At 44.0% G+C, this 22320-nt stretch overlaps 1 protein-coding gene across 1 annotated transcript in view; it reads left to right on the top strand.

Annotated features, from left to right (window-relative positions):
• The window catches only part of LOC126236179 (neuronal acetylcholine receptor subunit alpha-7-like), a 596640-nt gene that overhangs the window by 506968 nt on the left and 67352 nt on the right, over window positions 1-22320 (top strand). The window contains exon 2 of the mRNA XM_049945280.1: window positions 20658-20812. Within this exon, the coding sequence (XP_049801237.1) occupies window positions 20658-20812 (155 nt within the window). The remainder of the gene's footprint in view (window positions 1-20657; window positions 20813-22320) is intronic.

Consider the following 22320-nt stretch of genomic DNA (forward strand, 5'->3'; position numbering starts at 1 on the left):
CATAACGGGTGGCAGGGAAAAAGAATCCAGTGAAATTTTTTTAAGTGCTTTATCTGAAAACTACCTTGAGCAGTTAAACAGAGAACCGACTCGTGGCGATAACATATTAGACCTCTGGTGACAAACAGACCCGAACTATTTGAAACAGTTAACGCAGAACAGGGAATCAGCGATCATAAAGCGGTTACTGCATCGATGATTTCGGCCGTAAATAGAAATATTAAAAAAGGTAGGAAGATTTTTCTGTTTAGCAAAAGTGACAAAAAGCAGATTTCAGAGTACCTGACGGCTCAACACAAAAGTTTTGTCTCAAGTAGAGATAGTGTTGAGGATCAGTGGACAAAGTTCAAAACCATCGTACAATATGCGTTAGATGAGTAGGTGCCAAGTAAGATCGTAAGAGATGGAAAAGAGCCACCGTGGTACAACAACCGAGTTAGAAAACTGCTGCGGAAGCAAAGGGTACTTCACAGCAAACATAAACATAGCCAAAGCCTTGCAGACAAACAAAAATTACGCGAAGCGGAATGTAGTGTGAGGAGGGCTATGCGAGAGGCGTTCAATGAATTCGAAAGTAAAGATCTATGTACGGAGTTGGCAGAAAATCCTAAGAAATTTTGGTCTTACGTCAAAGCGGTAGGTGGATCAAAACAAAATGTCCAGACACTCTGTGACCAAAATGGTACTGAAACAGAGGATGACAGACCAAAGGTCGAAGTACTAAATGTCTTTTTCCAAAGCTGTTTCACAGAGGAACACTGCACTGTAGTTCCTTCTCTAGATTGTCGCACAGATGACAAAATGGTAGATATCGAAATAGACGACAGAGGGATAGAGAAACAATTAAAATCGCTCAAAAGAGGAAAGGCCGCTGGACCTGATGGGATACCAGTTCGATTTTACACAGAGTACGCGAAGGAACTTGCCACCTTCTTGCAGTGGTGTACCGTTGGTCTCTAGAAGAGCGTAGCGTTCCGAAGGATTGGAAAAGGGCACAAGTCATCCCCTTTTTCAAGAAGGAACGTCGAAGAGATGTGCAGAACTATAGACCTATATCTCTAACGTCGATCAGTTGCAGAATTTTGGAACACGTATTATGTTCGAGTATAATGACTTTTCTGGAGACTAGAAATCTACTCTGTAGGAATCAGCATGGGTTTCGAAAAAGACGATCGTGTGAAACCCAGCTCGCGCTATTCGTTAACGAGACTCAGAGGGCCATAGACACGGGTTCACAGGTAGATGCGGTGTTTCTTGACTTCCGCAAGGCGTTCGATACAGTTCCCCATAGTCGTTTGATGAACAAAGTAAGAGCATATGGACTATCAGACCAATTGTGTGATTGGATTGAAGAGTTCCTAGATAACAGAACGCAGCATGTCATTCTCAATGGAGAGAAGTCTTCCGAAGTCAGAGTGATTTCAGGTGTGCCGTAGGGGAATGTCATAGGACCGTTGCTATTCACAACATACAAAAAATGACCTTGTGGATGACATCGGAAGTTCACTGAGGCTTTTTGCAGATGATGCTGTGGTGTATCGAGAGGTTGTAACAATGGAAAATTGTACTGAAATGCAGGAGGATCTGCAGCGAATTGACGCATGGTGCAGGGAATGGCAACTGAATCTCAATGTACACAAGTGTAATGTGCTGCGAATACATAGAAAGATAGTTCCCTTATCACTTAGCTACAAAATAGCAGGTCAGCAACTGGAAGCAGTTAATTCCATAAATTATCTGGGAGTACGCATTAGGAGTGATTTAAAATGGAATGATCATATAAAGTTGATCGTCGGTAAAGCAGATGCCAGACTGAGATTCATTGGAAGAATCCTAAGGAAATGCAATCCGGAAACAAAGGAAGTAGGTTAAAGTACGCATGTTCGCCCACTGCTTGAATACTGCTCAGCAGTGTGGGATCCGTACCAGATAGGGTTGATAGAAGAGATAGAGAAGATCCAACGGAGAGCAGCGTGCTTCGTTACAGGATCATTTAGTAATCGCGAAAGCGTTACGGAGATGATAAATAAACTCCAGTGGAAGGCTCTGCAGGAGAGACGCTCAGTAGCTCGGTACGGGCTTTTGTTGACGTTTCGAGAACATACCCTCACCGAAGAGTCAAGCAGTATATTGCTTCCTCCTACACATATATCTCGCGAAGAGACCATGAGGATAAAATCAGAGAGATTAGAGCCCACACAGAGGCATACCGACAATCCTTCTTTCCACGAACAATACGAGACTGGAACAGAAGGGAGAACAGATAGAGGTACTCAAGGTACCCTCCGCCACACATCGTCAGGTGGCTTGCGGAGTATGGATGTAGATGTAGATGTAGATATTATGCAGTTATATAACATCTTACACCCATTTGAAATAGCTCGCTGTACTCAAGCCTTGCTGTCCCTCTACAAGTTTTATCCCCCACAAAGCCTTCCATTACCAAACGGTGCTTTGGGTAGCGTCCTACGAAACGAATAATTTGTGCGACAAATAACTTGTTCCTCATTCGATTCGGTACATCGTTACTTGTTCCATCTATCTATCTAATCTTCAGCATTCTGCTGCAGCATCACATTTTGAAATCAGGTTAAACATCAAGCCATTATTTTCGTAGATTATAACTCACATCATTTTCATTACAATGTAATGATACCAAGTTGTTGTATCCAAACAAGTTCAGATATTAGTTCGCCAAGTCACTGTCGTCTTGGGACTGAGGCGCTGCGTCTTAAAGCAATGGTTGGAGTCCCGCTTCAGGCATGTGTGCAGTTTTTAAATACTCGAACGCGAACGTGCGTGCGTATGTGTGTGTGTGTGTGTGTGTGTGTGTGTGTGTGTGTGTGTGTGTGTGTGTGTGTGTGTGTGTGTGTGTGTCTGTGCAGTTTTTAAATGCGCGAACGAGAACTTGCGCGCGCGAGCGCGCTTGTGTGTGTGTGTGTGTGTGTGTGTGTGTGTGTGTGTAGTATTTATCCATGTACAAGATATAAGTATTGATACCAATATGCAGTGAAGAGTGAAATTCCTAAACACGTGATGGTCTTGGACAAGAGCCGGCCGCGGTGGTCTAGCGGTTCTAGGCGCTCACTCCTGAGCCGCGCGACTGCTACGGTCGCAGGTTCGAATCCTGCCTCGGGCATGGATGTGTGTGATGTCCTTAGGTTAGTTAGGTTTAAGTAGTTCTAAGTTCTAGGGGACTGATGACCATAGATGTTAAGTCCTATAGTGCTCAGAGCCATTTGAATTTTTGGACAAGAAAAGCACGGAATGGCGAACCCTGAACAGCAGCGTCATTTGTTGTTTGAATGGATACATTTATTTAATCACCACACAACAGCATGAATAAATAAACACAATACTCACAAATAATTATGAGCGGCAGGTTGAGGCTAATTAGTTGCTTACAGCAATAATCGTCTTCAACATATGATTTAACCTGAACAAATCGCAAAACACAGTACCAGAAAAAATATAAAACAGTGTTTTTTTTAAAAAAAAAAAAAAGCTTCTTTCTTTCTAAAACGGAAGCTGCTCAAAGGGCAACAGTAAGGACATCTTTCAGAAAATTTAAGGAAAAGTCATTTAAAGCTTTCAAAGAATTTTTTTTTACTCATATAGATCCTTAACACACAAGAGAACAAAGACATTACAGAAAACAGCATAAAGATCTACTGAAAATTTTATCAGATACCAAAACAGGAAAATAGATTAAGGTTGTCCACACTTGAGGCAAGTACAATCCCAGTTTAGGCTCAAACCATAATTATGGTTAAATGATTTGGCAATATTTGCGTAAGATAATAATCAAGACAGTGTCTTGTGCGTAAGCAAGTTTAGAAAAACCCTTAGCTGCCTGAAAATCGTAACATGGGCAATACAAGCATATTCCAAAGGAGATGTACAACTTTAAATAAGGTTCTATTGATCAGAACATTAAGCAATATAGTTACTACTTTACTTAAAATTTATTAGAGGGCAATGCGAACCAGCACGCTAAGGCAATCGCAGACGCGCGTCAAAGACAGCCAATAAACTCCAAGGCGGTACACAGCAGTAACAAACACCCGCGCGGCCACCAGCCGCTGAAAAACCGGCCTCGATGTTCAGAAGACACAGTAGGGCTGTTAACAAACACCACTTAGGTGAAACATAGGCCAAACAAACAAGTTAAGCAAATATTAATGGCCGCCTTCTCGAGAAATGGTCAGCATAATGCGCCTTAATAGGCCATCAAATTTCAAAATTTATCTTTAACCTACTTTAAAAAAATACTAAGAATGTGGAGTAGTGGCGAAGATAATGTGTTTTAAACCATTCAGCTGAATAAAACTGATACAGGAAAACCTAAAAATTTCCTATAGAATAAGAAAAAAAATGGTTCAAATGGCTCTGAGCACTATGGGACTCAACATCTTAGGTCATCAGTCCCCTAGAACTTAGAACTACTTAAACCTAACTAACCTAAGGACATCACACGCATCCATGCCCGAGGCAGGATTCGAACCTGCGACCGTAGCGGCCGCGCGGTTCCAGACTGTAGCGCGTAGAACCGCATGGCCACACCGGCCGGCCTATAGAATAAGATCTGACAGTAATTTAGCCGAACAATATGGCAAGGAACCTTACGTAAGCCAAACTGTTATGTGAGGAAAGTGACAAGCCTACCTCTACAAATGGCTCTGAGCACTATGGGACTTAACTTCTGAGGTCATCAGTCCCCCTACCTCTACGAGGCGGTACTTAATAATTAGATCTTACAAGCAATCCGTGGTATTTAGACATGGAAACCTACAACACAATTTTAACACATTTATTACATACAATAAATTTTTGTTAAAGCAAACAAAATATAAAATAAATGATTAAATTCAAAATCCTTAAAAAGAATTAAGGTCATAATTTAACCTGCAAAATTTTGCTATGGCTTATTGCCGAAACACTTTCTCAGAATACAACGGCACAAGAAAGCCGACGGCCATATCAATGGGAAAATCTAACATCAGGTTAACCACTGAATTTAGTCTTTCACATCGCATATAGCCAACACAAATATACTACAATGAAGTTCTCAGTGGAACACAGAAATCCCCAATACAGACACAACTACACATACAGCCAAATATTCCACTGATCAGAAATATAAATTATCTGAAGCAACAGAGCCTTAGCTCAGATAATTATGCCCGAACAAATGTTTCAGAAAGCCACCAAGCGCAGACAGTAGAGGTGGGCATGACGTAATGTGAGGAATATTGACCATAAACGCACGATGTGGAAGGTATTTGGTAACCTTGGAAATATCTAGTGCAGTTCGCAGCACCCAGTCCTGCGAAGCAGGGCATATCAAAGCCGGACAAATCAGCGGGTGCAGACAGAAACATGCCGCACTCAGGTCGGTGTCGTAACTCCGACTGCACCAGTCACACCAAGTATTGACACAAACAGAGCTAATGGCCGACTGACCCACTATGTCGAGTTCCAGACGTAGTGGGTCAGTCGGCCATCTGGAACTTGACCCGTGATGCCCTCTAGTCACACCAAGTCGTGACACAAACAGAGCTAATGGCCGACTGACCCACTATGTCGAGTTCCAGACGTAGTGGGTCAGTCGGCCATCTGGAACTTGACCCGTGATGCCCTCTAGTCTGCTGTCAGTCGCTGCCTCGCTCTTACTGCCCCCACCAACGCTGCTCAAGGCATACTTTAGGACCCACTCTGCCAGAGATAAGCAGCCACAATCTACAGTCGATTCGCGCTGCCAGAGGTATCACCAGTGCATAATGCCCAAAGTCAAGGCACGCGACCGAGCGAGGTGGCGCAGTGGTTAGCACACTGGACTCGCATTCGGGAGGACGACGGTTCAATCCCGCGTCCGACAATCTGATTTAGGTTTTCCCTGATTTCCCTAAATCGCTCTAGGCAAATGCCGGTATGGTTCCTTTGAAAGGGCACGGCCGACATCCTTTCCCATCCTGCCCGAGACCGATGAGCTCGCTGTTTGGTCTCTTCCCCCAAACAACCCAACCCCAAGGCACGCGAAATCGACTGCGAGCACCCCAAGGATCAGAGAGATTACTTACTGATTCTTTGATTCAGTCTGTTATGAGGAATTTTCCGAATCCCTCGATGGAAACCTGCTACCACAGAAGCAGCGCCTGTCAAGTAGCGCTATGTAGATTGAGCTGAGCTCTCTTCCCTGAATGAGGACAAGGCAGGTGAATTGCAGTCTTTACCTTCCACTGTATGAAGGCGGTTTAAAATTACGCCGGAGATTCAGCCGCTTGTGATGACGAGCAACTCGATATCGGCATCTGGCCAATTTTTTGTCAATGTGTTCGATCCTGCTCGCCACCATGGACCACTGCCTGGAACGTACGGCTGTACAGTAGCAACTGAAGGGCCGGAATACAAGTCAGAGGTTTTTCGTTCCCAGACATTTCTGATATCTCAGTTAGCACTCGCAGAATTTTTACAGTAGGAGCAAATTTTCGTTGATAGTTACTTTTTAACAGTTACTTGTGAGAACTTGCTGTAGTGTCTGGGAGTCTAGCGAGAGCAGATGTCGGAAGCCTTCACACGTAGCAGGGTGAGAGTGTCTGTGAGAGCTCAGAGGCCACTCTTAAGCGAGATTTTTCAATCGTAGTACTGCGCGTGAAGGAAGAGGCTGCAGCCGGCGGCTGTGGCCGAGGGGTTCTAGGCGCTTCAATCCGGAACCGCGCTGCTGCTACGGTCGCAGGTTCGAATCCTGCCTCGAACATGGATGTGTGTGATGTCCTTAGGTTTAAGTAGTTCTAAGTCTAGGGGACTGATGACCTCAGATGTTAAGTCCCATAGTGCTCAGAGTCATTTGAACCATTTGAAGAGGCTGCAACGGAAGAGCTTCGGGCTGCAACTGCATTTTCAATACTTTTAGTGGCCAACAAAATACGTTAACTACAGTGTTGAATAAGAATGTGCATTAGGCGACAGTGTGATTTTGAAGCATGCAAGAATCTCATCGCAGAGCTTGTGATGAAAGATCAGAAACAATATCTAAATTTTACGAGAAAGACAGCGACTGAGATCGGAAGAAATACTTCTTATAATGGGCCACAAAACTGTGAAGCAAGATTGTGTTATGCATAAAATCATTAGCGTTAAAGACTGCTTGTGAAATTAAGATTTCCAGCAACGAGTATGTTTCCCTATTTAATATTTTCTAATATAACAAATGGCTCTGAGCACTATGGGACTCAACTGCTGTGGTCATTAGTCCCCTAGAACTTAGAACTACTTAAACCTAACTAACCTAAGGACATCACACACATCCATGCCCGAGGCAGGATTCGAACCTGCGACCGTAGCAGTCGCACGGTTCCGGACTGCGCTCCTAGAACCGCGAGACCACCGCGGCCGGCGCTAATATAACAATTACGATGAAATGGAAGTGAGCATATTGCATTGTTGGCCGAGAGGCCCCATCCGGAGAAGTTCGCCCGCTAGTCTCATTTCAGTCGACGCCATATTGGGCGACTTTGCGTGCCGATGATGAGGACGGAATGATGATGAAGACAAGACAACACCGAGAAAATCTCCAACCCAGCTGGGAATCGAAGCCGGGCACGATTGCACGGAAGGCAAGCGCTTTACCGCCCAGCTAAGCAGGCGGACGACGATGAAATAACATTATACTAGATTTCACCTTGATACCCATACTCGTTCAGCAACCAAATAGAGCGGATATTTGATAAATGAAGCATCTCTAGACATACATTTATTTGAACGTTTTTACTTGCATTGACCAGTAAATTCCTGAAGGTCTGTTGTTCAGTATTCAGTATAATAATATAATCAATAAATATCACGTCATAAAAAATACATAGTTGTATTACTTGAAGTTAAACGATAATTTTCCGAATTCAAAAATAGTTCATTTCAAACGCAACTTCACTTGTTTCCTATGTCTAATAATTTGCGTTATAAAACCATTTTGCATTATTCCTTAAATTGCACATAATCTAGTAAATTTCTTGTGTGAAGCTGTTAAAAAATGTAGCTAAGTAAGCCAACTAATTTCGTTTCTTATCTCCGTTCCAATAGTTCAGTAAATATACATTCCAAAGCTCTGGCCTTTCCTCGTACAAATTAATTAAATACGGTTTGCGCGGCTACCCCTGCCGGAGGTTCGAATCCTCCCTCGGGCATGAGTGTGTGCGTCGTCCTTAGCGTAAGTTAGATTAAATAGAGTGTAAGCTTAGGGACCGATGACCTCGGCAGTTTGGTCCCATAAGACCTTACCACAAATTTCCAATTTAATTAAATACGTAACTTCATCCAGAGCCTACTCCTTGGCAACTTTATAAAACATTTTTTTTGCCTTCATATCACTGACATTCACTTCGCCATGCGTATCCATCGCGACAGTAATATAGGAGTCTGGTCCGAGACGCCTACAGTCATCAGGATTGTGCCGAGCAGACTGCAGTGAAGACGAACTGTTTACGATCGAGAGTCCCATGAAAATATTATTCCCAGTGACATATTTACTATTCAGAAATACAAAATTGTCTTCGCAGGGCGCTCACAGCTCAGTGGGGCCGTTGGTGTGTGGGCTACATCAGCAGTGTAGCAGTCACGCATCCGCCTGGCTGTACTGCCGCGTAGAGGACGGCTCGTGTGGCAACCTTTCGTCACGGCCAGTCGGTGCCTCAAGGTGTAGCAGGCACAGCCCGCGGTGGACACCACCTCTGTGAGTGATCTCTGAAGCTCTCTGGTTGACGAAGACGTGCGCTCAGGATCTTACTCTCCAGCCCAGCCTGAAGTACTCATTGTCAAGCAATGTTCGACCCACGGCCTCCAGGACTAGACCGTCAGCATCAGTGTCTGCTGCAGGAACGGGACGAGCAGCAACTGTGATTGCCACTCACGACAGGGTGTGGCGAATAGCTTCCTGGTACCACTAGTCAAACCTTCAGTAGGCCAGCAGGTTGATGGCAGTCTCTGCACTCCATGAGAGATGACCTGGAAGTTGGTGTTGCAGCATGCAGAGGCAGAGTCTCTCCAGTGGGATTTGCGGGTCCGTAGATGGTCCTACACGACTATGCATCAGAGGGCGGAATGACATAGCCACCTCTCTCAAAAGCCGGCCGCTGTGACCGAGCGGTTCTAGGCGCTTCAGTCCGGAACCGCGCTGTTGCTACGGTCGCAGATTCTAATCCTGCCTCGGTCATGGATGTTTGTGATGTCCTTAGGTTAGTTAGGTTTAAGTACGAGGGTGAGTCAAATGTAAACCTTAAATATTTTTAAAATATTATTTATTGTGCAGTAGTGGTACAAAGCTGTATCACTTTTCAACATACTCTCCCACACCCTCAATGCAAGTCCTCCAGCGCTTACAGATTGCATAAATTCCTTTAGAAAAAAATTCTTTTGGTAGTCCGCACAACCACTCATGCACCGCGTGGCGTACCTCTTCATCAGAACGGAACTTCTTTCCTCCCATTGCGTCTTTGAGTGATCCAAACATATGGAATTCACTTGGGGCAAGGTCTGGTGAGTATGGTGGATGATGAAGACACTCAAAATGCAGTTCTGTGATTGTTGCAACTGTTCTACGGGCAGTGTGGGGCCTTGCATTGTCATGTTGGAAAAGGACATCTGCTGACAGCAATCCACGTCGCTTTGATTTGATTGCAGGCAGCAGATGATTTTTTAGGAGATCTGTGTACGATGCACTGGTGACAGTGGTCCCTCCAGTCATGTAATGCTCCAAAATGACGCCTTTTTCGTCCCAAAAGAGAGTCAGCATAACCTTCCCTGCTGATGGTTCTGTTCGAAACTTCTTTGGTTTTGGTGACGAGGAATGGCGCCATTCCTTGCTCGCTCTCTTCGTTTCTAGTTAGTGGAAGTGAACCCAGGTTTCGTCCCCAGTAACGATTCTTGCAAGGAAGCCATCACCTTCTTGTTCAAAGCGCCGAAGAAGTTCTTCACAAGCATCAATACGTCGTTCTCTCATTTCAGGAGTCAGCTGCTGTGGCACCCATCTTGCAGACATTTTGTGAAACTGGAGCACATCACGCACAATGTGGTATGCTGACCCATGACTAATCTGTAAACATGCTGCAGTGTCATTCAGGGTCACTCGGCAGTTTTCCTTCACTATGGCTTCAACTGCTGCAATGTTCTGTGGAGTCACAACTCGTTGTGCCTGACCTAGACGAGGAGCATCTTCCACTGAAGTCACACCATTTGCGAACTTCCTTCTTCATTCGTAGAATTGCTGCTGTGACAAACGTGCATCGCCTTACTGAACCTTCATTCGTCGATGAATTTCAATAGGTTCCACACCTTTACTACGCAAAAACCGAGTAACAGAACGCCCTTCTTCAAAATGGCTCTGAGCACTATGCGACTTAACTTCTGAGGTCATCAGTCGCCTAGAACTTAGAACTAATTAAACCTAACTAACCTAAGGACATCACACACATCCATGCCCGAGGCAGGATTCGAACCTGCGACCGTAGCGGCTTCGCGGTTCCAGGCTGACGCGCCTAGAAGCGCACGGCCACACCGGCCGGCGACCCTTCTTCCCTGGTGCAAGTCGCAAGTGAGGCGGCCATCTTTATACTGATACTGCGACGGTGTGTGTGCATCTGCACTATGCTGTCACCTACAAGACATTCTACACGATGTTTGTAGCACGCTTACCAACTTAACAGGATAACGGCGCGCAATTTCGATTTGTTATTACAAATTTAAGGTTTTCATTTGACTCACCCTCGTAGTCCTTAGTCTAGGGGACCGATGACCCTAGTGTTTGGAACCGTTTGAATTTGAACCTCTCTCCACAGAATAGCTGCGACTGAGATTATTGATTAACAAAAGTGTAGTATATTATGTTGACGCTTTCTGTGCGCTCTGTTACAATAGAGTAGCAAAGATATCATGAGAAATAATTTTCTCGTTGGTCATCTCTCCTAGTGGCTTCAGACTTCCGTAGCTTCATCTCTCAGGTGTTCTTTTCTGCTACGTCAGTGGCTGAATAGTTACCGTTGAGATGTATCTAGGCTTTCTTGTGACACTCTGTTCTGTCACCAATACGACGGTACCTTTCTGTTGCCATGATGTCACTGTGCATCATTTGCAGACTTATGCCCTCGGCCGGACCACGTGTCTCAATCCCTTCCGCGTTCACCTCGACCTGTTCAGCATTTCCTACTAGTTGGCAGTCTGCCGGCCATTGACTTACGTTGTTTGGCTTCCGGCGTCGCCGGTGAAAAACTTAAACAAATTTTTAGTGTTTTAATGTTTGACAGTACACGTTTGTGGAACAGTTAGCTGCAGTGTCCATCAGGTGCAATGGATGCAGCGCTAGTTTCACATTCATAAACGTAGCATCGAGTCTCCTCTGTCACAATTTTTTTCGTTTATTTATTCTATATAATACGTCTATGAAGTTTGTTCTTCGCTGCTTTTCATCGTTTCAGTCTAGAACTTTCTAAATAAGCTTACTGCTCGTGTTGTTCGTGTAGTTAGTAAAATGTCTGATTTCTTCACTATAAAACATGCCACGGCCACAGATTGTGTCTCTAAAAACGCAGTTTCGTGAGTACTTTCATTTAATGTGCACCTGAGTACGGTAAAATGCATTAACAAGATGTGGTATCGTAAAAACTATGAAATACACCACAAATCCTGGACACAATATGGCCGCTCCGTCCTCGCCGAGTGCTCTAGCGCTCCTGACAATGCCGTTATAGCTTTTCTTGCTTGACAGTGGGAGTTACGGCGAGCAGCTCTCAAGAGATGGGGGTTACAGTCTGTACTAGAGGTGTAAACTTGCAGGGTGTTGTTATCTCAGATCTTCCCTCATTCTCGGAAACTGCCGGTGGGCTGACTCTCAGCGCTGTCTACATGTCATGTATTACTCGCAAAAGCTCTCTGAGTGTGAAAACCTCTCACGCGTATACCTAACGGAAGACACACAGAACGCCACTTTGGTTGTGTTTTGAATCTGGCCTAAGGCTCGCACTTAGTTTGTTTTCAAAACGAATCAACCAAATTAATTATAAATTTTGTGCAGGTGGTGCTCCGCAGCTTGACAGTATTAGAAAAAAAATCATATTTAAAAACCAGCAAGACATGCAGATGATATTAATCATACTGAGTACAAGTTTCGGGCCGGCCGCGGTGGTCTAGCGGTTCTGGCGCTGCAGTCCGGAGCCGCGGGACTGCTACGGTCGCGGGTTCGAATCCCGCCTCGGGCATGGATGTGTGTGATGTCCTTAGGTTAGTTAGGTTTAAGTAGTTCTAAGTTCTAGGGGACTTATGACCTAAGATGTTGAGTCCCATAGTGCTCAGAGCCATTTGAACCATTTTACAAGTTTCGGTCAACCGACCATCATCAAATGGTTCAAATGACTCTAAGCACTATGGGACTTAACATCTGAGGTAATCAGTCCCCTAGACTTAGAATTACTTAAACCTAACTAACCTAAGGACATCACACACATCCATACCCGAGGCAGGATTCGAACCTGCGACCGTAGTAGCCGCGTGATTCCGGACTGGAGCGCCTAGAACCGCTCGGCCACAGCTGCCGGCCCGACCATCATCAGGTGATACAAAATTATTTGTGCACGTATATGGTATCGTTCAGAGGCGTCAAGAAATAAAATAAAAACAGCAGCCTGCTTCACTGACACTGCCACCATTACTAAAACATATTGATACAGTCGACAGCAAAATGCATTAATGCAATTAATTAATCCGCACACTGTCTACAGTCAAATTCCATACTCTTGTGTAGAGTGCGCTCTCCATATATACACTGCCTGAGAAGAAAGTGTAGGGCCCAGAAGGAAGGAGGAAATGAAATGAAACTTCACAGGTTGGGATGGTATATGATGCTACTTCAGTGATTACAAAATCGATTCAAATTTACAAAGAACTCGACAGTATGAACCCATTTACGAATATGACGTTACACCCCTCCTGGCCTGGATTGGGTTGGGAAGGGTCTGATTAAGCCGTTGTACCCTCCTCTAAGGCAAGCTGGCCTGTAGCTGTTGTAACTAATCCTTTGATATCCCAGGTGCTGGTAATGGGACAGAGTTGACATCCTGGATTCTCCCACACATTTTCTACCAGAGACGGATTCTGAGATTTGCTGGCCATGGGAATACCTCAATACCGTGCAGACAGTTCATACAGAAGCGTGCTGTGAGTGGACGACGACTGTCCTGTTGAAAAATAGCACAAAGATTCCCTCACATGAAGGGCAACACATGAGGATACAGCATGTCGGTGCCGTACCATTGTGCCATCAGACAGTTCCCTCAATTAATAACAGTGATCTCAAGTCATACCTGATGGCTCCCCACACCAGTACGCCAGGATTACCGCCGGGCCTCTTCAAGAATGGCACCTCTCCCCAGGCTCCGTGATGCTTGCCGATGAGGGACGTCTGGAAGAGCGTTGAACCATTCATCATCAGTCCATGTGTCCTGGTCAAGGCATCACTCCAAATACAGCCAACTGTTTTGCGTTATTAACGGCAGCCTACACTTGGGACGATAATTCCGTAGTATGGCTACTGGTAGACCCTGAACTATGGTGCGGGGTGATACAGAATGTTGCAGGAAGTCCATTATTTGTTCTCGGATGACAGGCGCAGATATGAAGGAGTTTACGAAGTGCGTGGTGCACAATACGGCGATTCTCCCTTTTGGTGGTCAAACATGACGGACTCCTTTCATCAACATTAAATACGCGCAATTACCTTGACGAAGAATATGCCTGCTCTTATGATACCATGCTGTCCTACATTGGTCTACTGTCACATCCAAATACTTCATAAATCTGAATAGTGCCCGATTCGACCAGCCGACGAAATGAAGTTCCACAATTAGATCCCTTCCAAACACTGTCAGGTACTGATAACACTATCACAGACGAGTACACTGCATCTGCGTGTTATTATACACTCCTGGAAATGGAAAAAAGAACACATTGACACCGGTGTGTCAGACCCACCATACTTGCTCCGGACACTGCGAGAGGGCTGTACAAGCAATGATCACACGCACGGCACAGCGGACACACCAGGAACCGCGGTGTTGGCCGTCGAATGGCGCTAGCTGCGCAGCATTTGTGCACCGCCGCCGTCAGTGTCAGCCAGTTTGCCGTGGCATACGGAGCTCCATCGCAGTCTTTAACACTGGTAGCATGCCGCGACAGCGTGGACGTGAACCGTATGTGCAGTTGACGGACTTTGAGCGAGGGCGTATAGTGGCCATGCGGGAGGCCGGGTGGATGTACCGCCGAATTGCTCAACACGTGGGGCGTGAGGTCTCCACAGTACATCGATGTTGTCGCCAGTGGTCGGCGGAAGGTGCACGTGCCCGTCGACCTGGGACCGGACCGCAGCGACGCACGGATGCACGCCAAGACCGTAGGATCCTACGCAGTGCCGTAGGGGACCGCACCGCCACTTCCCAGCAAATTAGGGACACTGTTGCTCCTGGGGTATCGGCGAGGACCATTCGCAACCGTCTCCATGAAGCTGGGCTACGGTCCCGCACACCGTTAGGCCGTCTTCCGCTCACGCCCCAACATCGTGCAGCCCGCCTCCAGTGGTGTCGCGACAGGCGTAATGGAGGGACGAATGGAGACGTGTCGTCTTCAGCGATGAGAGTCGCTTCTGCCTTCGTGCCAATGATGGTCGTATGCGTGTTTGGCGCCGTGCAGGTGAGCGCCACAATCAGGACTGCATACGACCGAGGCACACAGGGCCAACACCCGGCATCATGGTGTGGGGAGCGATCTCCTACACTGGCCGTACACCACTGGTGATCGTCGTGGGGACACTGAATAGTGCACGGTACATCCAAACCGTCATCGAACCCATTGTTCTACCATTCCTAGACCGGCAGGGGAACTTTCTGTTCCAACAGGACAATGCACGTCCGCATGTATCCCGTGCCACCCAACGTGCTCTAGAAGGTGTAAGTCAAGTACCCTGGCCAGCAAGATCTCCGGATCTGTCCCCCATTGAGCATGTTTGGGACTGGATGAAGCGTCGTCTCACGCGGTCTGCACGTCCAGCACGAACGCTGGTCCAACTGAGGCGCCAGGTGGAAATGGCATGGCAAGCCGTTCCACAGGACTACATCCAGCATCTCTACGATCGTCTCCATGGGAGAATAGCAGCCTGCATTGATGCGAAAGGTGGATATACACTGTACTAGTGCCGACATTGTGCATGCTCTGCTGCCTGTGTCTATGTGCCTGTGGTTCCGTCAGTGTGATCATGTGATGTATCTGACCCCAGGAATGTGTCAATAAAGTTTCCCCTTCCTGGGACAATGAATTCACGGTGTTCTTATTTCAATTTCCAGGAGTGTATTTATGTTCAAAAGAAGAATTTAACGTTTTTCAAGCTGGTAATATTAAACTCGTTATTATTGAACTAGTGTGTGTAGTGTCTCCGTGCATGTGTGTGAAGGAAACCATCTTGATGGGCGTCGACTACTCCCACAGTATACGTAATTTTGTACACGTAGCCTAGATAATCTCGTGATGAAGAAGCAGCTGCCGACTCCGACAGTTGCCTGTAAGATTCTTTAAATATAAGAGAAAGAAAACTTCTGTAGGATCTTCTAGAATTGTAACACTGCCATTCGCATTTAGTCATTCGATGATTGGCTGCGAGTGAAATGAGTACTTTTTAGAAGAGAAAACTTTATCTATTCTTTTGACCGTGTTATGGAAGCAGGTTCTACAGCAAACATCGACCACCAAATGTTCGAAGTCCTATACAAGCGTGTAGTACATAATAGTTCATCACAGACTCCTTTGATCAACATTAATTGCCGGCCGTGGTGGCCAAGCGGTTAAAGGCGCTACAGTCTCGAACCGCGCGGCCGCTACGGTCGCAGGTTCGAATCCTGCCTCGGGCATGGATGTGTGTGATGTCCTTAGGTTAGTTAGGTTTAAGTAGTTCTAAGTTCTAGGGGACTGATGACCATAGATGTTAAGTCCAATAGTGCTCAGAGCCATTTGAACCATTAACATTAAATATCGCTTGTGAATCTCAAAAAACACAAATTATCCAACATGGCGGCTAACAATGACTGTTTCATTGCACACACTTCCTACGCGTCCTCTTGTTATCCTGTCTCGTAACAAAGTCCAGTCACATTCCGATTTTCTTACTTTTCTTCGCTCGCCATGTAGCAACGCAGAGTCAAGGAACAAACATTTCGGTCGCGCAGGTCAAACGCGCCAACTCGCGATATGTATATTCACTTTAAACCAATAACAATAGAAAGGTTGTTGAGCGATCACTCAACATCTGACGCTATTCTCGCACCCCCCCCTCCCCCCCATACCCTACCTGGCCTGATAACAAAACTAAACATGAACAAAATTAACATACTCTGGTGGCCATTCTACTCGCTACAGAGAATTGCAACTCTAATCGTTTATATGTCCATTAATGGTGTGTATGTATACGAAGTTACAGAGAGATTTGACTATGCCTTTTGGGTTCTTCACTATTTTAGTGAGGCAGTTTAGTGTCTTTCACTTATCGATGGTGATTCTGCTTGCCACAGACCGAAATGAGTTCCACACGATCTTTCCCCAGTTGCTTAAGATGGTCTTAGACCTTCTGCATTAGGGTAATAATAAAGAGATAAAAGCGTGGGCATGCACATGGTGCGTCGAACATTAGTCCACTCTTTATTAGGTCTTCGTCCTGTGGCTAGCAGTTCGCCACACATGAGACAGAATTTTGAGGCGCTCTTCCTGAGGTGTACATTTTATCAAACTACATATAAATGATAAACATACAGTCCATCGTAACAGAACCATATTGCAAGCCTTCCTGAAAATCTTACCACTTGACGTCTTTCCCCAGATTAGATTAGATTAGCTTTACTTTCATTCTAATTGATCCGTAGTGAGGAGGTCCTCCAGGATGTAGAACATGTCAAAAAAACAACAATACATGACAAATACTTACAACTCAATCAAATAAGCTAATGTACCATTCCACAGGTCCCAAGTGGCATGGTCGTCATTTTTTAATGAACGCTATATGAAAGAATCATTTTACAAATACCAATGCACTGAATTTAAAATAAAAAAAGTTTTTTATTTATTTATAAGCTAATAAACATGTAATACAACTACTAGATACTTATTTACAATGAACATATTACTGCACTGAACTGGTGCAGAAGTTGTATAACACATCAGTTGGTTCTACTGAGAAATTCATCAATTGAGTAGAAGGAGTTGGCCACCAATAAATCCTTTAGGCTTCTCTTAAACTGAATTTCATTGGTTGTCAAGCTTTTTATGGCTGCTGGCAGGTTATTGAAAATGTGTGTTCCTGAATTTTGCACACCTTTTTGTACAAGACTAAGTGACTTTAAATCCTTGTGAAGATTATTCTTATTTCTAGTATTGATTTCATGAATTGAGCTGTTGGTTTGAAAAAGTGATATATGTTTAATGACAAATTTCATTAAAGAATAAATATATTGGGAAGCAGTAGTTAGTATCCCTAGTTCTCTAAACAGGCTTCTGCAGGATGTTCTTGCGTTCATACCACATATAACTCTTACTGCACGTTTTTGTGCCCGGAAAACTTTAGCTTGGCTTGATGAATTGCCCCAAAAAATAGTCCCATATGACACTATGGAATGAAAGTAAGCATAGTATGCCAGCTTTTTCATTTTTATATCCCCTGTGTCTGACACAATTCGCATTGCAAATAGATATTTGTTAAGATGCTTCAGAAGTTCTGTGGTGTGCTCGTCCCAGTTGAATTTATTATCAAGCTGTAATCCCAAGAATTTAACACTGTCCACTTCTTCTATCTACTTGTCATTGTATGTTAGGCATATACTTGTGGGACACCCCTTACAAGTTCTGGACTGCATGTAGTGTGTTTCTTCAAAGTTTAGTTACAAAGAATTGGCTAGGAACCAGTGATGAATGTCCACAAATATTTTATTAGCTGACCTTTCTAAGACTACACTTGATTTGCTATTTATTGCAATGTTTGTATCATCAGAAACAAAACGAACTTGGCTTCTGGTAATGTTACTGATGAAAGGTCAATGATATACACAAGAAAAAGTAAGGACCCTAAAATGGAACCTTGTGGGACCCCACATGTAATTAGTTCCCAGTTGGATGATGCCTGATAGCTTGATACATGTCTCTTTCCTTATAACATCCTTTGTTTCCTATCAGAGATATAAGATTTGAACCATTTTGCAGCATTTCCTGTTACACTATAATATTCTAATTTGCTTAAAAGGATATTGTGATTTACACAGTCAAATGTCTTTGACAGATCACAAAATATACCAGTTGCCTGCAATTTTTTGTCTAATGAATTAAGTACATTTTCACTGTAAGTGTAGATAGTCTTCTCAAGATCAGAACACTTTAGAAATCCGAACTGTGAGTTTGACAGTACGTTATTTGAGATAAGATGGTTATAAAGCCGATTGTGCATTACTTTTTCTAAAATTTTTGAGAATGCTGGCAAAAGTGAAATTGGACGGAAATTTGATGCTGTTTCTCTATCTGCCTTCTTAAACAGTGGCTTAACTTCAGCATATTTTAACCATTCAGGGAATATTCCACTGATAAATGACTGGTTACACAGATGGCTTAATATGTTACTTAACTCAGAATCACATTCTAGATGTTTTTGATTTTAAAGATTTTATGATGGATATTATTTCTGTTGGGGTAGTGAGGGTCACATTCATATTATGCCTGGTCTGTGGTATTCCATAGTAGCATCTACAGAACCTGACAACCCCATCTTGTCAGTACCAATTATAAAATGTTTGTTGGAAAGTTCTGCAACACTATACACGTCTGTCACCAATGTATCATTTACTCTTAATGCTATTTGTCCCTCTTTGTGTCTGGATCTACCGGCCTCCTCCTTCACTATATCCCTATAGTCTTCATTTTGTTATCTGATATGACTATCTTTTCCTTTTAGTATATTTGATTTGATGTCCATATTACAGTCTTTAATATTTTGCAGTATTTCTTGTAATGTGCTATAGCATCAACATCGGAACTGTTTCGGATTGACAGATACAGTTTTCTTTTTGTTTTACAAGATACCCCTATTTCTTGAGTAATCCATGCCTTCTTAGTAGACTTTGCTCTAACCTTGGTAAGTTTTGGGGGAAAACAGTGTTCGAATAAGGTAAGCACTTTATTAGCAAAGGTGTTATATGTTTCATTCATGCCATGAGCACTGTAAACATCAGTCCAGTGAATGTCTCTGAGGAGTGTCCTAAGATAATCAATTTTGATTATTGATTTCCCTCTTGAGCTCAGATTTAACAGATTTTATACCCTCTTCAGTATTAACATTTAACAGAAGGAACTGCATGTCATGATCTGAGAGGCCATTGACTATTGGTTTTGTAATATAATTTTGTTCGTTGGACTTTTCTATAAAGATATTATCAATCGCTGTTTGTGAGCAATTGGCTACCCTAGTGGGGAATTTTACAGTGAGAATTAAGTTGAATGATAGTGTTACTAACTCAAATAGGTTCTTATTGGGAGAGTCTTTAAGGAAATCTACATTGAAATCACCAGAAACCACCATTTCTTCGTTTTTGGATGTTAAATGGGCCATTACAGCTTCAAGGTGGTTTACGAACAGATTAAAGTTACATGCAGGTGCTCGATATACACTTATTATTATGAAGGTTTTTATGTGAAATTCTGCTTCTGTTGCACATGCTTCCATATGCTGTTCTAGGCAAAATTTATGAAATAGTAATGGAAAATTTCTCTTTGTCCACGTACTTTAACCTACAGAACACACCTTACGGCAGCAGCGTCCCATCCCGCAATCAATCTAAAATTGTCACATGGACTGACCAATATGGTCACAGGCTAATACCCACTGATATCAGGGGTACATGTACTGGTATGTTGAAAACGATATAGCAACAGAGCAACGTTCGGGCACGTGGTGTTCTCATGTATAAATTGATTATGTGGGTGAAAATACAATCCCAGTAATACAACGCGTACCATAGCACAAAATTTATCGAGATTATGGTGCATGGAATACAAAACTAAGTAACTTTCTATCGTCATCAGGTTACCTTCCACTCGGAAAGTGGATGAACTCAGTGACTGTATGTGATATAAATTATAGAGCGCAGCAGTCAGTAGTCCTTTTTACATTTTATTATGCAAATCCAGATTTCGGCTGGTAGCTATTTTTTATTCTCAATGCATGTAAGTTCCTGTTGTTCGGGCGTCAGTCACAGTTCTTCAAAGAACTGTGACTGCCGGCCGAAGTGGCCGTGCGGTTAAAGGCGCTGCAGTCTGGAACCGCAAGACCGCTACGGTCGCAGGTTCGAATCCTGCCTCGGGCATGGATGTTTGTGATGTCCTTAGGTTAGTTAGGTTTAACTAGTTCTAAGTTCTAGGGGACTAATGACCTCAGCAGTTGAGTCCCATAGTGCTCAGAGCCATTTTGAACTGTGACTGACGGCCGAACAACAGGGTCTTACATGCATTGAGAATCACAAAATAGCTACTAAATATCGTTGTTTATTTCTGGTACTCCTCAAGACCAGCCACTTGATGCATGATGTTGGTTGTTGCAGGACGAGAAAAATCAAATCCTCACAACGAATTGCTGGCTGACGCAGATCTGGACGGACCACCACCTCAAGTGGAACGTGTCCGACTTCGCAGGCATCAAGGTGATACGTGTACCCTTCCAGCGCGTCTGGAGGCCGGACATCATTCTTTACAACAAGTGAGTATCAGCGACCGTGCTCGAATTTTTGAAATCCTGCATTCATAATACGGTGTCGCTGTTCTTAAATAAACGAAGCCAACGAGGAAACCGATCACTCTGATTTGTTCCTAACTGAAGTGGAATGATCGCAAAAAAAAAAGGATAGCGACATTTCATAATTAGTGTTTAGTTTGAGCGTAGCTCAATCTCCTTCACACAACGTAGTAAAGTAAACAGGTTAGCCCCCTAAAAAAAGTTTAAATCGTTTTGTCTAAATTTAGACATCGATCATTCGTACGGGCTGAATTACTGAAATTCTGTCATCTTTTCTAGAAACTTGACTGATGAATTTTTGATAAGTCATGATGTACAGGGTGATTTTAATTAAACTTTTGTTACTTGAGGCAGTGTAACGGAAATCTATTTACCGTAATGGTACGCAACTTTATAGGAATGATGTTTAGACTGTGCGTTGCAGAATTTGCATTGTTACTAGTAATAGTAGCCAACGGCCTTGCCGCAGTGGTAACACCGGTTCCCGTCATATCACCGACGTTAAGCGCTGTCGGGCTGGGCTAGCACTTGGATTGGTGACCATCCGATCTGCCGAGCGCTGTTGGCAAGCGAGGTACACTCAGCCCTTGTGAGGCAAACTGAGGAGCTACTTGATTGAGAAGTAGCAGCTCCGGTCTCGGAACTGACATAGGCCGGGAGAGCAGTGTGCTGACCTCATGCTCCTCTATATCCGCATCCAGTGACGCATATGAGATGAGGATAACACCGCGGCCGGTCAGTACCGTTGGGCCTTCATGACCTGTTCGGAAGTAGTTAAGTTTTTTTAATTTTTTTTTTTTAGTTCAATGACCTACCGTTAGGCCCCAGTTGAAACACAAGCAGCAGTGTGCATCACAGCTGTAAATTGTCAAAATGCGTCTGGGCAAGTTGAGCAGGGCTTTACTAGTAGAGCTGTTTTGCCAAAACAACAGCAACGGTGCTGCTGCTCTGAGTATCGATGCATTAAAGGAATACGGAGCGGTAACCTTTCCGCACCGGGGTTGAAGAACATGATTCGGAACTTCGAATTAATGGCGATTTGGGAATTCCTCCAGGAAGAGACTGACGGCCAATGAGGCACAAATTGTTGAGGAAATTACTGTTTTCATTGCTGAGAATGCTGGACGCAATGTGCGATCTTAAATCACTGCACGACCTGTGTTACGATAGTTGAACATTCCAACGTCCATCATTCAAAGAGTTCTGTGAGCAATTGTGAAGTTTTATCCCTAAATACTTCACATTACTCAACAATTTTTGCCACGTGACGCAGACATTCGAGTAGACGCTACTAGGAAATACTACCCTCTCATGTGGAAATTAAGATGTATTTTTTTCACTGCTTTATTCGTTATTTCTCTTCCTCTTGTACTTACAAACGTTTCCAAAAAGTTTCCTTGTCCTACGATCATTCGTTTCTCACAGGGTCCGTCTCAGGTGGTGAATGTGTAATTATAACCACCCAGTACAAT

This window comes from Schistocerca nitens, chromosome 1 (assembly GCF_023898315.1).
Source record: "Schistocerca nitens isolate TAMUIC-IGC-003100 chromosome 1, iqSchNite1.1, whole genome shotgun sequence".
In the NCBI taxonomy this organism is placed as follows: domain Eukaryota; kingdom Metazoa; phylum Arthropoda; class Insecta; order Orthoptera; family Acrididae; genus Schistocerca; species Schistocerca nitens.